We start from the raw sequence: 16353 nt of genomic DNA on the forward strand, positions 1-16353 counted from the left end.
ACTTGATTGGAATTATAACCTTGAGTTGACAGTTTGATACTTTGAAAATTTTGAGCCAGCCCTAACCCCTAGGGCTGTAGGGTGGGGCCCAAAGGAGTCAGTGTGCTAAAATTTCTTCATTTTCCTTGTTTAGAATCAGAGGTGCTAGTTTCAAATACTTTTTAGTCTTAAATCTGTATGCTAGATATTGAATAAGGTGGTTTTATTGTAACTTTGAATAATATTTCTGTGCATGTTAAAAACAAAATCAACTCTCTGTATAAATATATCAGGTGACTGTTAAGGCCCATGGGCCTCTTGTTTGAGTGACAGGATTATATTGACACGTTAAATCTGCTGCATTCCAGCTGATATTCCCCCACGGAGACATCAAATTCCATTTAGACATTTGATTTCAAAGGTCAGGTCCTCTATTTCAGTTTTAATTGATCATTACTTCTTGTGAATTTCATTTGTGCATTTCCAAAACAAAAAAATAGCTGTTTTTTATTTAGCAAAAAGTTTATGTGAATTATTCACCTAAAGTGATGTGTGAACTATGTTTTAGGTACACTCCCCTGGTGGAAGGACTCTCTGCTTATGTCCGAGCAGTCAATGTTGACATGGACCCGAAAATTAACACACTCAAGGAAAAACTTTCTCAGATGAAAATCGTAAGTGAACAGCTTTCCATTTGTGAATTTTGACTTGTTCCATGCTTTTTACCCTAATTCAACAGCCATGGATCCCATTCCCGTGGTAGTGAAAAAAATCCTGCTTTGTTTCTTTGATCAATCTCATACAATGGTCAAATGCCTCAAACAAGTTTTTGTTTCAATGTGCCAAGGTCAAGGCTACCATTACTATTAATAGAAATTTTTCATCCTCTTTCAAAAGCCATGGGGCTGGGTTAAGTGTTTCCCATGTTTGTCCCATCCTGTTTCAGTGCCATTGCTCAAGCAAGCCTCGGGTTTGGATATTGAAATCTCGTAGGGTTGAAATTTATTCTCATACCCTCAGGTCCAAAAGATTCTGTTAATCTTCTCCCTTATCAACTAAGTACAACTGCACTTTGAGCATTAAGGTTGAATTATCACTCATTGAAAACCTCTCGTATGTGACCTTGATTGTAACATCACTGACCTTGACAGTAAAGGACACATACTCACGTTTGACCCTGTGTTTCCTTACAGAACCTGTTGACTCGATACAGTGAACAGGAAGAGTTGATGTTCTCCGATTCTGAGGATCCACATGCAATGTTTCAAGGCAGTGGTGACACGCTACGGGGGCACCATAGCTTCACCACGGACGACGAAGACTTAGATGGCTCAGGAAGCGGCCACTATTCCATTGGAGGAGATGAGGGAAGTGGTGGGGGCGATCCCGACAAACCACACGAGCCTGTCATAAGTAAGTCTGTGTGACTGTGATTGGTTATTCAGACTGTTTGGGTTGGACCAACATCAATAGAAATATTTCGTAGAAGGATTAAGAGAAAGTCCTAGGTGTGGGTATGATTTGTGCAATATCTGAGGTACTTGTTTATTTATCTAAAAGTTATGCCTTATTTACATATATCAACACCCCTGATAGTTTTCTATGTATGTATAGGCAAAGCTGGTATTACTGTATACCAGAATGTTTTGCCTTTTTCGCCTTCTATATATAATGGGGAGAAATTTATCTTTACAGCGAACATTTATAAACAACATAATCTACACAATATTTAAATGCAAATTTAATATTGAGCAAAAATGGAGACTGTCGAAGGGTGGAAATTTGACTGGGCAAAAAGTTCCCGGTATACAGTATTCTGATACTTTGATACACAATATTTTATTCACGTTTTAGAATACAGTCGGCCCACTTGACCTCATGTTTATGCTCTGGAATGACACACAGCCTATTGAACCTGTTTCTTTTACAAAATAATAATGCTGTATCTTGTTTGAGCTTTGGGACAGTTTCTAAGATTTCTAACATCAGTGGTAAATCTTATTCCCATTGCCACTGGATGTTGTCTGTGTTGTAAGGCTGTTATTGATCCAAGTATCGGCCCAATCAGTGGTGTAACTATCAATACTAATGTGTTAATGAAAGACGTCCAACAGATTGTGCATTATCTATTGTCGCTGTAATGGTTTATAGATTCTACCAGGTAATTAAATGAAATCATTTTTAAATGTGCACTGAAAAGAGAATTGCGTTTGACAAAAATCTCTCGATAGAATCAAGAAGATTTGTAATTTATTAAGTATTTTTGCCTTAATGAGTGGAAGAGATCGTTGATTATGAGATCAATTTTTTTGCCCCAGGAAATTTTCTTCTTGTTACACAGATGTTTGTACATTGTATCTGTGAAAGTTATGAGATCCTGCAGAATATGTTAAATTTGGGGGGGTTATCATGTTGATGAGGTGACCTTCATTTTGAGGATTTCTGGTCAGTTGTCTCCAGAAAATTACTGTCAATATCGTAATACCGTAATATGATACATCATATGTAATGACATTAAATAATAATTATCAACTATCTTTTCAATGTTTGATTATTTTTTCTGATTTTGTTTCCAGCGCGACACCCACCAAATGTAGACGATGGTAACCGGGAGGTGAATCCTCAAGATAGAGACGGTAACACAGGAGCAGCCTCACACTTCACGGTCTCCATGGCAGCCATGTTCATCAGTGTAGTGGTAGCCATTTTTGTATGAAAAACAACAACATATAAAGAAATTGTATATGCATTATTATGTGTACCATCAGATGTGGTAGAGGTGAGAATAATAATAGATATCCATTCTTCTACCGATAGAAAATTGTTTAAAACATTGGCAGGTACATCACTTGAAATTTTTGTAGTCAAAGGGAAGTAACTCTATCATAAATTATGTCAAAAAAACTTTCAAGCATATAGCAATACAGGTTTCTTATAGATTTTGATTGAAATCACAGTTCTTTTGTCACATAGCTAAAAACCAAGAGTTTCTCAGGACAGCTCAAGCTTATCAAACTACTGGTCTCTCATTTATCAATATTTAGCCCTGGTTTATGGGCTGTTCCAATAGCAATTTTATTTTCAACTAGGGTTAAGGTTATAGTGAATAAACAGCAACATTTTGAAAAATCAAAATCAAAATTCACTTATAAAAAGGGAAAATAATTTCTGTATCACAAATAGCTTTATTTTTGTTTAATTTATCCAATGCAATTTGGTTTTTTTAAATCAATCTAGTGAAAAATATCAGTTATCTGGATTCCCTTTACCAATCAGATTTGTCCTTACTTTCTGGTAATTTTACCCTTTGTCCTACAGCTACCCAAGAATCAAATACAGAATGAAGTGCTATTTATTGTGATTTTATTGAAATTGTTTGTCATTAGTGTGTGTTACATTGAAAAAAAGGTTTTATTGGAAAAACAAATTATGATTTCATGATATAGTTGACTTGTGTTTTAATGAATATATCACCTATACCAGGTAAATATTTTTTTCATTCTGTTGAATTTTAAGAAAGAAAGATAAAAACAATTGTCAGAGTAAATTATAACCTCTAGATATATACAGGCACACATTTTTTATTTTTTTTTAAAAATGTTTTTTACCAGTTAGTTTTCAATCAAACGATCAATTTCATTTTAAGCATTCAAAAGAAAATTTCACTTATTTTCAAAGATTGAAAACAAATTAATAAGACTCATTACAACAATTCAATTTTATCTGTCTTCATACTTATTTTAAGTGATTTTTAATTTTTAATTTTTTTAAGATATTGTTCTGGTGATGAATCTTGAAATACACACGTTTTGTTTACCATTGAAATAATTAAGACTAATTATAGTTAAGACACTGTCATAATTAGGTGCAGATTTGACTTTTTTCTTTTTTTTTCTGTTATGTTTAAGAGGTTAAATATCATCCTGTCTTTAGTGTTGATATGTAAATGAATATAGATATTATGTTTATTGGTTTGAAAAATAGTTGTGGTGAAAAAGTTATATGTCCATTTTGTATGAAATATGATTTTAATGTTTAACATTATAAAGATACTGAACATTTCAAAGATATATGCTACCTTACTGTTCTATCACCTGTGATTTGTGTGAAAAGTTATCTCCCTCACAAAATACCTTTATTAGCATTATTTGAATATAACTTAGGCTCTGATGTTTAAATCCTGATTCAATTAACTTAGATTACTAAATTATTGAATGAGTTTATTAAAAAAAGTAATAACTTCAAAACTGAATGATTGTCAAAATTTGGGAAATACAGAAAATTATCAAAAAATGTTCAAAATCCCTTTTTTTTAAATTCATGTTAATTTATTTAATTAGTAAGGCTTTGAAGAACTGGCCCTTGTGTATTATTGAAAGATGTCTCCATTTACCTTTCATATGTGTCGGCATTTAACTCACAAAACCCAAATCATAATTCCTGAAATGAACTTGTCAGTTCATATTAAGGAACTCTTTGGGAAAGGAGATTTGTATAAAAATCAGGTAGCATTAGTATGTGTTTACACAATGTATTATTTTCCCTGTACAATTCCAATGTCATGTGTGGATCTGAACTATGATGGTTTACAATTTTTATTATTTTTAAGCAGTACATAATAAGTTGGTCTTGATTAAGATAAGAAACATGTATTGTGACGATTTTGAATTGTTATATACCAAAAGGTGTGTATTATAAATACACAAATCAAAGCTAAGTGATACTACAACCTGTGAATTGGGAAATTCAGTAAGAAATATTTACTTAAATTTGTGCTGGAATCCTTTTGTTTATTCTTTCTTTCATTGAATATTGTCAATAACTGTCTGTAAATAAGTTATGGCTTAAATTTCTTGTTCTTATGCAAAAGTTCATAAAAATTAAACGGTCAAACTGCACCAATGAAGTTAACCAAACTCAATTTCCTGTTCAGGGGAGATCATTCTATCCTATACCTTAGCTTTTGAAGATGATGTCTTGAAAAAAATAATGATTTTATTACTGATGGCACAAGAACAGCTTATTCCCAATTGACAGTAATTGAGCTGTGGAGAGTAAGGCTGTTGTCATTACTCTCAGTACAGGTCTTGGTGTCTGTACTTGTTGCAATGATTGTTTTACCATTGAATGGTGAGATTTTGTTTTATTTGAGAGCTCTAAGCTCAGGATATTTTTGTTTTAGGATAAACAACTTCATATAAGGAGTAACATTGTGCTTGCAGTGCCATAATCAAACTTCTAATAAGCAAGGAAAAACATTTTTTAAATTAGTCAAACCTGTATTTTAAGGACTGCCCTTCGGAATTAAGTCCAAAAAGTTTTTTCTTATTGCAGTTAGTCTCTTAACTAATTTTATAATTTTATCTTTGAATTGGAAGAGTTGAAATGCGTCTTCAGGGGTGAATGAGTTAATACAGGTTCAATCCACAATGAAATCACTTTAATGGAGAACATTAAAGGTGGTCTTTAAGTAGAGGTGGTCACATGACTAAGGTTGACTGTAATAAACATTTCACCAGTATGAACATTTCTGCCATTTGTAATTCTCTTAAATACTGATTATTTTTTTAATTTCATGAATGTTTTTAACGTGTAAGTATTAGTCATACTCAATGATATCAAGACTTAAACGATACGATATTAGATGCCTGCACTTGCAAGTCCTTATATGGATGTTGTTTAAGGTATGGTTGATGATGTTGAGAGCAACACTAAGATGATCTGTGATCCTATTATATTCTAATTAGTGATTAGAGCGGTGTAATTAACAAAGTTTATTGTAGTTTGATGTCTGATCTGCCGTGTATGTAGATGATGAGACAGGTTATGTATATGATGACCTGTGTCCAGTTCATGTCCAGTTTACTCAGTCTTGGACACGACCAACACTGTTTACTTCTTTTCCACTTCCATGTTTATTCGAAGATTTTGGAAACGGTAGAAGATTATGTAAGATGAATTCCCTGTACAGCTGTGTGACAAATATTAAGCAAAATGACAATATCTGTTAGTGGAAAGTTGTTCGACTCTTCAACTCATTCACCCCTGAAGTTTCATAATGAACTATTCCAACCTTTGAATTTGAAGAGTTCAAATGTATCTTTAGGGGTAAATGAGTCAAAGCTTTACACATTGATGAACTACATTGGTTCCATAAAGAAAGTCTGTGCCTCAGGGTCATCACATTATTTAACAACATATTGAATTCTTCAGAAAATTCTGGCTCTGAAAAATAATTTTCAATCGTTTGTAAGAATTTGCATTGGAAAGGCAAAATGTTTAACTTAGTCAAATATGTATAAATATTGCTATTACAAAATGTCTAAAGACTGTGAAGTCATTCTCTTGATGTGTTAGCCGTGTCCAAAACTCTGTAAATGTTTTGTTTTATCATTGTTATTGTTATTTTGTCACGATACACATAATGGTAGATTACTTTGTATGATATTAATTGAGGTTGACCTCTAAGCATAACCTTTGACCTATTGACCCTGTTATATGAAGAGAGGCAAATGTAGGGACATGGTGATCAACCCAAGTTCAAAGGGCAAGGTAATAAACTTTATGAGGTTAAAGGTCAAGGTGATATAGGAGTTCAAAGGTGATTGTTGTTGGCTTGTTGGCTTGTCATTCTGCACAGAGTTACTCAATAGAAGCTTTCGGGTTGACACTAAGGGGTGGGATGGGGGCATTGTTAAGGTTTATGGGAGGGATATTGAAGCCGAGGGTGGGGCTTGTTAGTGAAGGGAGGGTCCATCTGGTTGTGGGATGATATAAACATGATAAATATGTCAATTTGGTGAGTGGCAGGGTTAGGGAAAAGGGGAAGGGGTAGAGGGAAGAAGGGGTAGGGCTAGGAGAGCGTGTGGGATTAGAGAGAAGGGGCGGGGCCTGTATCATGTACACATGTATGTATTATAACTTTTGTAAATATACATAAATATATATATATAAATATATCGGTGTAAATGCAAAAATAGGTTGGTTTCTACTATATCTGTTGGTCAGCCGTCACCATGGTTACCATTGTACGTTGGTCCAGTTATTACCATGGCTCTAATATGAATCTATGCATCAGAGAAGTATTTACATCAGTTACTAAATAATGTATTTACACAGTGCATTTTAGTTTTTTAGACAATATACAAATGTCATTTAGACCAAATTGGTACAGCAAGATGTAGTATAAACTGACACAGGAATGAGTGTATGTATGGGTGTGCGTGTTTATGATGTGATAAAAAAATATTGTATTTGTAAACGAACTTCTAAATTTTAGCATAATCAGTTGATGGCACATTTGTAAAAGTCCATCTGTTATTGTATTCTTTGTGTAATTCTGATTTAATTACGTTCAATTCCCCATCTGTTCTTATTGTGCACTTATGAGTTTACAGAAAGAAAGAAAAAAAAAAAATCTCACATAAAGCTTCAACACTGTAAGAAGGAAAACGTTTGAGTATATTTATATTTTGATTAGTTTTTGTTCGCATGAATGAGTTGTCACAATTATTCATGCTTAACTTAATAAATCTAAGTCACAGGAACACTCATGATCAGTATAGCATCTTATGACTTCATCTTTGATGCATTTCAAAATAAGATATGATTTGCTGCAAACAAAGACTTTTAACACTTTTTAACCTCTTCATTTTCAATATTATTTCACTTTCAATGAATATTCATTAGATCTGCTTCTCTACCAAGCCATGCCTAATTTAAATAAATATTGTAATTTTTTGCTGTACATTATTTGAATATTCATCGCCATTGTTCTGGCCTATCAGTATCGTTCAGCAGTGTACTTAATTTTTTTGAACAGAAATTTTATTTACGCAAATTTATTTTCAATGATAATCGATAAGCTAAATAAAAGTTTGTTTATAAATGGTGTTTTTTCAGCAACAGGTTTTCAGATTTACAAAAACTTTATTGTTTAGTTGCAATAATCTTAAAGCTTGTGCATATTATTTTTCAAGGGAGGTAACTCACAGGTCAAGCAGATATTGTAGAATGCCAGTTTTTTCGTTTATTTGTAACATTTCTTATCTTTTTGAATCTTTCAATTTAGAAGATTAAAAAAGAATTAAAAAAAAACATGTTTTATTTCTGCGACAAATGTAGAAGATTAATAAAAATTCTGGGTTTTTTCTTTCTATATTGTTGTATGTAAAAATTATTCAAAGTGTTTACAGCAAGATGCTGTATTCAAACCCATTAGCTTTCTGTGGTCTCTGTTTTCGCTGGCTTGCTTTCAACTTTCCCGACATTGTATACATATCTTATGTACTGCTGTCTTGTGTCTGTTGCAAATCATTCTGATAATAAATTTCAGTACTTTTTATATTCCATTTTGTTTTGTGATTTATAATTGTTGGTACATGAAAATTACATCCTCATTGAAACTCCAGTCGCTACGCTCACTTTGGCTCACTGCACCCTTGGAATATGTCTCAGCAAAATTAAAGACTCCGTGTACATGACCTGTTGATGTAATTAATGTACAACTAAAGAATTTTGTGGTAGCATTAACAGTAAAAAAAATAAAAAAAATAAAATGGTTTTGATGTTGATTGTCCCGCCTCTGTAACCTTCAAAGGACAGGTATCAGCCTAGCGATTGGTCAGGTTTTTTCAGTGTAAATGAGTGCGTTCCATTCTGCCTAGGATTTAAAATCCACTTTATTACTTAGTCTTGTTCAGATCACAGACTGTTGTGGTTTAATGAATAGCAATAAGTTGAATAAGAAATGTTAAGACCAGTACATTGGGTCTGAGCCTAGTATATCATTCCTACTTTATCTTCAATATCAACAGAGAAACAGAAAATTGCATAACCAGTACAAAGTCCTGCTGGTCTGAACTTTTTAAATTACTGATTACGAATAAACTATGGCAGGGTATATGTGTTCATAAATAATAATAATAATAATTTGAGGTTCTTATATACCGCTTTATCAAAACTCAGTTTGTAGGTCGACTCAAAGTGGTTCACAAATTATTATCCGTGGTTATAGGGCCTTTACAACCAGCCAATATCTTTCTCAACTCCGTGGGAAGCATACAGTTGCCATTTTGGCGCTCACAGCTAGCATTCAACAATTCTGGCATTGCTCAACCAGGTACTCATTTACAGCAGAGTAGACTGGAACAAGAGGCCCAAGAGGGCCTGTATCGCTCACCTGAATATTTAAGCAGTCATAGCAAAATATTCTCATTAAATATTATATTGCACTAAAAATATTTCCCTCGCAAACTTTGTTGGCTCCATCTGTTGAAACTACCAGCAAAATATTATTATAAGATTCTATGCTTTTTGATTCTTCTTCAGAAGTTGCTTGACATATTTTTCCCTGTGATCTTGTCAGTAGGTCAATGTCATTTTCCTTCTCAAATTGGTTAGCTCTATTCCAAAAAGCTACCAGCCAAATCTTATGAATCCATTCCTTTTAGTTCTCAAGAACAAATCCATTAAAATGTTGTTGACCTCTGTGACCTCTAAAGTAGGTTGAGGTCATTTTCATTTGCAAACTTTGGTGAGCTCTATCCCGGGAAGTCACCAGCCAAATATTATAATTTTATGCCTTTTAATTTTTCAGAAGAAGCTGTTTGAACTGTTTGACATATTTGAACCCTGTGACCTTGAAAGTAGGTCAAGGTCATTTTCATTCTCAAACTTTGTTGGGCTCCATCCAAGGAAGCCATCAGCCTAATATGAAGATTCTATACCTTTTAATTCTTCAGAAGAAGTCGTTTGAAGTTTTTGACATATTTGACCCCTGTGACCTTGAAAACAGGTCAAGGTCATTTTCGTTCTCAAACTTTGTAGTGCTCCTACCAACGAAGCTTTCAGCCAAATATCATGACTCTAGGCCTGTCCGTTCTTCAGAAGAAGTTATTTAAAGGAAAAGTTGACGGACGAGGACGGACGGACGGACGGACGACGGACGCCGCGCCACGGCATAAGCACACTTGGCACTTCGTGCCAGGTGAGCTAACAAGCGGAGTAAAGTATATTGCTCAAAGATACAACACAGTGCCATGACGTGACTTGAACCCGCAACCCTTCAGTCACGAGCCTGGTGTCCTACCACTAGACTACTGTGCCTCCATAAACATGGCTGTATGGATAGTCCAAGTTAGCTGGTTAAGACAAAACTTGAAGCTTTGCGGTGACAACATTGGATTACCCAGCAACAAAGGAAAATACAACAATGGTTTCGTTAGCCTTTTCTTTGTTATAATTAATAGATGTGTACCAACTCTGACTGCTGTTATAATACTGATCCTGTCAACGTGTTAGATATGGTTTGAGGGATGCGATACCACTCCTATAGCAAGGACTGTGACTTTGGGATACTGTCTTAGTCCTCCTGGACTCCTCGTCCTACAGATGCTCATTGGAGACAGATATATGAGGTTTGATGGCCAGAAGAGAACTTGGATGTTGTTTTGGATATGGAAGCCATAACAAATCTTGTGGTTTTGCGTTACCGTGCTGTTACACAAGATTACACCGACGGAGATACATGGGCAAAATATGAACTAAGGGAATTACATGGAGATCCATGAAAAATCAGCTAGACCTTAAGAGGCAGTCTGGTGGAGCAGTGGATTATATAGCGAAAGAGCAGTGGATTATATTGCGAAAGAGCAGTGGATTATATAGCGAACTTGTCAAGTGTCTCTGCAAATTGCATCAACATTAATATCAGGCAGTACATGTCACTCAAAATACTTCATGTAGAATGGTTCGTAATTATAGTCATATTGCTTACACAAATAACTCAAAATTAGAAAAAAAAGTACACACTGATCCTTCGAACAGTGCAGGCATGATTACATATTGAAGTGTTTAGAAAAGCAAAAATTGGAGCAACAGTGTCAAAACTACTGCAAAATAAACACTATGGGCAGTCAATTGTTTACATAGAAACTCATGCTTTTTCTTCATCTATACCTGATCCAAACAAGAATTCCACGGAAGTGGATGTGTCGCCTGCACAGGAAGCTGGGAGATTATGAAGAAATAGATACACTTTTCATTTCAAGAAATAATGTTAAAAGTAAGCAATAATCATAGATTATGTTTTTGGATGGCATCATTTTGTTATATAATCTGTTATTCTGGGAAGAATACTCTCGAGTTTTAAGGAACTTGCTATGGATACTCATTGTCTCAATTCCAAGTTTAATTTGTATGATTTGACGGATGGTTTCCCATAAACAAGAGGCCCAAGAGGGCCTGTTTTGCTCACCTGAATATTTAAGTAGTCATAGCAAAATATTCTCATTACATATTATATTGCCTTAAAAATATTTCCCTCGCAAACTTTGTTGGCTCCATCTGTTGAAACTACCAGCAAAATATTATTATAAGATTCTATGCTTTTTTATTCTTCTTCAGAAGTTGCTTGACATATTTTTCCCTATGATCTTGTAAGTAGGTCAATGTCATTTTCCTTCTGAAATTGGTTAGCTCTTTTCCAAAAAGCTACCAGCCAAATCTTATGAATCCATTCCTTTTAGTTCTCAAGAACAAATCCATTAAAATGTTGTTGACCTCTGTGACCTCTAAAGTAGGTTGAGGTCATTTTCATTTGCAAACTTTGGTGAGCTCTATCCCGGGAAGTCACCAGCCAAATATTATAATTTTATGCCTTTTAATTCTTCAGAAGAAGCTGTTTGAACTGTTTGACATATTTGAACGCTGTGACCTTGAAAGTAGGTCAAGGTCATTTTCATTCGCAAACTTTGTTTGGCTCTTTCCCAGGAAGCCACCTGCCAAATATTAAGATTTTATAACTACCAGTTCTTCAGAAGAAGTCGTTTAAAGTGTTTGACATATCTGCCTCATGTGACCTTAAAAGAAGGTCAAGGTCATTTTCATTCTCAAACTTTGTTCGGCTCTTTCCTAGGAAGCTACAAGCCAAATATAGAGATTATATACCTTTCAGTTCTTCAGAAGAAGTCGTTTGAAGTGTCTGACACATTTGACTCCTGTGACCTTGAAAGAAGGTCAAGGTCATTTTCATTCTCAAACTTTGTCGGGCTCTATCCAAGGAAGCCATCAATCAAAAATAAAGATTCTATACCTTTCAGTTCTTCAGAAGAAGTCATTTGAAGCTTTTGACATATATGACCCCTGTGACCTTGAAAGTAGGTCAAACTAGTTTTCATTCTCAAACTTTGTTGGGCTCTATCCCAGGAAGCCACCAGCCAAATATAAAGATTATATACCTTTCAGTTCTTCAGAAGAAGTCGTTTGAAGTGTTTGACACATTTGACCCCTGTGACCTTGAAAGAAGGTCAAGGTAATTTTCATTCTCAAACTTTGTTGGGCTCCATCCAAGGAAGCCATCAGCCAAATATGAAGATTCTATACCTTTTAATTCTTCAGAAGAAGTCGTTTGAAGTTTTTGACATATTTGACCCCTGTGACCTTGAAAGTAGGTCAAACTAATTTTCATTCTCAAACTTTGTTGGTCTCTATCCCAGGAAGCCACCAGCCAAATATAAAGATTCTATACCTTTCAGTTCTTCAGAAGAAGTCGTTTGAAGTGTTTGACACATTTGACCCCTGTGACCTTGAAAGTAGGTCAAGGTCATTTTCATTCTCAAACTTTGTTGGGCTCTATCCCAGGAAGCCATCAGCCAAATATGAAGATTCTATACCTTTTAGTTCTTTAGAAGAAGTCGTTTGAAGTTTTTGACATATTTGACCCCTGTGACCTTGAAAACAGGTCAAGGTCATTTTCGTTCTCAAACTTTGTAGGGCTCCTACCAACGAAGCTTTCAGCCAAATATCATGACTCTAGGCCTGTCCGTTCTTCAGAAGAAGTTGTTTAAAGGAAAAGTTGACGGACGAGGACGGACGGACGACGGACGCCGCGCCACGGCATAAGCTCACTTGGCACTTCGTGCCAGGTGAGCTAATAAATGAATAAACTTGTGGATTATGATGTTAAACAGCTAGTGTTGTCAATAACATTTGGAGTAAGACGTCATTTCAGAGGTATACACGGTGGGTCAAGTGGTAGATCGAAGCCGTCCAGTATACAGTTTTAGTTAAGTTTCTATTTATAGTAACAGTGACCTTGACCTTTGACCTTCAGACCTGAAAAGCAATCCCAAGCAAGCACTTTTGGTAAGGAAGCACTGCATGAAGTTTGAGTGGCCCAAGGAAACTCAAGTTATCGCACGAAAACAGATTTTCTATTTATAGTAACAGTAACCCAGGCGACACAAAAACTGCAACCTCATTGGAGAAAGATTTCGTTTCGTTGGTTCAAAGGCAATGTGTGCAAAGGGGCGCAACTCCTGTAATATCAAAGTTAATGCTAGATTGACCAACATATTCCTGCAGGGGAGTAAAGTGTATTGTATATATAAAGGTAAATGTATGGCATTTAGTATGCAGCAACCCTGTTTTACTGCTTCAATATCTGTTGGTTTTGTGCAACACTTTGTGCCAGGTGAGCTAAAAACAATCTTTGTCTTCATTGCAAATGGTACACTTTCTCTTGCGTATGGCAAAAGATGCAGGAATTAAATTGCTAGCATGACAAATATATTTCATAAAGCCCTTAATAAATCAATTTTTAAAATTTTGGCTGAATTACTCTGTGACATCATCAAGTTAGTTTCATCAAAATCCTTTCAGACAAAGTCGCTAAAGCAATGACAAAAAAATCTCAACACTGACCTTGATTTATGCCCCCTGTAAAACCCCACTTTTTTAAGGATTTTTCTTGCTTAACCTTGTTGGGAAATTTGAAAAAAATGCTTTGAAGAATCCTCCATTAATTCTTAGAAATAACAATTATTTTCACAGGGTCAACATTTTTCCAAAATTATTTCAACAATAAAATACAATTTTGGTTCACATGAAACATTTAAGCAAGACAGTAATTCTGTAAGACAAATAACACCACAAAAAGTCCATATCCTTTTTTGTAAAATTCTTGTTTTATTTACAATGCAAAATACCTCTATAAAGAAAATTCTATGGACACTTGACTACATTATCTGGTAGGCTATTACTAAATGTACATGTATATACATAACAAAATTGTTTTCACCTGAATATGTTTCGTAATATCAGATCAATTTACAACATACTTCATATTATAAATACTGTAGACAAAAGTTGCAGAAATAATCCAACTTTCGAATATTACTTTTTTCATAAAAATCCACTTTGTCTTTCTTTCTGGTTGGACAAGATTTTTTTTTTCTGTAGGCAAAGACTAGACCTAGTGGTCTGATATTGTCTTGCTACACATAATAACTGATTTGGTTGTTCTTGGACAATTTGAAATAAATTCTAAACTCCGATATAAAATCCTGGATGTTATAATCTTGAACTGGCAACTCCATTCACTTGTAGACTGGCGTTTGGAGTCTAGATGAAGGTGATTTTTGTGTGAGCCTGGTTGACCTGCCATACATTAAGCTCCTCATATTCCTCAATACATGCATCCACCTGGTCGGGCTTGAACCCTTTGGATGTGCACTGTTCCATGACGTCAGTAACCTTCACTGTACGCGCACCCATACCTGGCACCATCTCTCGGACCAGATTAAAGATGCGATCCGTTACATTTTGTGCCCTGAAATTAAAGATTTATTAAATATTACTGAAATTTTTTTTTTCAGGTTTTTATATATATATATTTTCTAAGAAAAACAGTACAAAAAGTCTTAAAACTATAAACTCATATTTAGATGCTGTCTCTTACAAATAGCATAATGCTTTACTTTCAGTTTTATAACTTTTATATTGGTTAGGATTAATGGGTTTGTAATTCATGTACATATATACCGGGCAACAGTTACAGAAAAGGTACAACCTCTACCAAATATACTGTACAGTAGGGCTGCAATAATATATTGTGATATTTTGAATACGGCACAATGCACATTTTTTTTGAGAGGCGACGATAAACCTAGGATATTTTCTGGATTTAGTCTCTCGTATCCTTCCAACATGCAGCTCCAGCATGCACGTCGGAACACGTGAATTGTTTGAAACGTTTTTAAGTCACGCCCATTTTGGACCAAGTATATTTCCGCATTCTCATTGCAATTTAAAACTTGCAACCTATCTTTAAGCTTGGCTTCTACAGTTACTATACATGCATCGTATGGATGTCACAATACCCCAAGAGTGTATCACGATATAATTGCAATACAGAATGAATATATTGCGATACATATCCAGATAAATGGTCAAAGGAAGGATGTGCTCAATTTTACTTAACTTAATCATAGATATCCCAAATAGGGGGTTGGAGACACAACGTCCTAGATAACTTAAGTTTCATCCATTTCTTGGTCGATAGTACCGTGGAAACCACAACGGTATACAGAGTTCACACTGGTAGCTGTATAGTACCGTGGATACCACAACGGTATACAGAATTCACACTGGTAGCTGTATAGTACCGTGGAAACCACAATGGTATACAGAGTTCACACTGGTAGCTATATAGTACCGTGGATACCACAACGGTATACAGAGTTCACACTGGTAGCTATATAGTACCGTGGATACCACAACGGTATACAGAGTTCACACTGGTAGCTAGTAAAACTCAAGGAATAAGTGCCAACAACACAGCAAATCTCTTCCTAATGTCGGAATTAATCATATATAATATGAATTACATAGATATAAGATTTTTGTCAAACCAACAACTGATTACCACATTTGAACTATTAAAAGCCTGCTTTATGCTAATATTGCGATACAGCAATATTTCATCTCTGTATTGTGGTACGATACAATATACCGATATATTGTGACAGCCCTAATGTATCATTGAGCCCTTTATACCAGTGATCTTTTTTTATTTTTGAACAAATTGAAACATGCGAGATATTGACCTCGAATGAACTTCATGCGCTGGGTTAAGCGTATCCTTGGACATCTCCGTCAGCCTCATGGCCTCGTTAACATCTTCCTTCTCAACTGCATCAGCCAGTCTTAGTCTTGCCTGATGATTGAAAAAATAGTCAAATTTACAATTCAAAAATAAATGCCCCCTCCTTTTCTAGCTTCTTTTTTGTATGTTTCTTTATGAGCTGATTGAGCTGCAGAAAGACATTACTACAGAGACTACAGGCAGCTGTAAAAGGTCATCATTTGATAGGCTTACACGTACGAGCTTTATAACAAGGGAGGATACTTACAACAACTGTATAACTAGGGATACTTACAACAACTGTATAACTAGGGATACTTACGACAGCTGTATAACTAGGGATATTTACGACAGCTGTATAACTAGAGATACTTACGACAGCTGTATAACTAGGTATACTTACGACAGCTGTGTAACTAGGGATACTTACGACAGCTGTATAACTAGGG

At 35.0% G+C, this 16353-nt stretch overlaps 2 protein-coding genes across 2 annotated transcripts in view; one reads left to right on the top strand and one right to left on the bottom strand.

Annotated features, from left to right (window-relative positions):
• LOC110444784 (glypican-5-like) overlaps window positions 1-8328 on the top strand; it is a 155183-nt gene extending 146855 nt beyond the window's left edge. Inside the window, exons 5-7 of the mRNA XM_021489148.1 lie at window positions 548-653; window positions 1173-1392; window positions 2556-8328. Of these exons, the coding sequence (XP_021344823.1) occupies window positions 548-653; window positions 1173-1392; window positions 2556-2695 (466 nt within the window). The 3' untranslated portion in view covers window positions 2696-8328. The remainder of the gene's footprint in view (window positions 1-547; window positions 654-1172; window positions 1393-2555) is intronic.
• Window positions 8329-13924: 5596 nt separating this feature from the next.
• The window catches only part of LOC110444795 (DNA replication licensing factor mcm7-like), a 37868-nt gene continuing 35439 nt past the window's right edge, over window positions 13925-16353 (bottom strand). The window contains exons 13-14 of the mRNA XM_021489158.1: window positions 15867-15976; window positions 13925-14590 (exon numbers count right to left, since the gene is read on the bottom strand). Coding sequence (XP_021344833.1) covers window positions 14383-14590; window positions 15867-15976 — 318 coding nt within the window. The 3' untranslated portion in view covers window positions 13925-14382. The remainder of the gene's footprint in view (window positions 14591-15866; window positions 15977-16353) is intronic.

This window comes from Mizuhopecten yessoensis, unplaced genomic scaffold (genome assembly GCF_002113885.1).
Source record: "Mizuhopecten yessoensis strain PY_sf001 unplaced genomic scaffold, ASM211388v2 scaffold2065, whole genome shotgun sequence".
In the NCBI taxonomy this organism is placed as follows: Eukaryota; Metazoa; Mollusca; class Bivalvia; order Pectinida; family Pectinidae; genus Mizuhopecten; species Mizuhopecten yessoensis.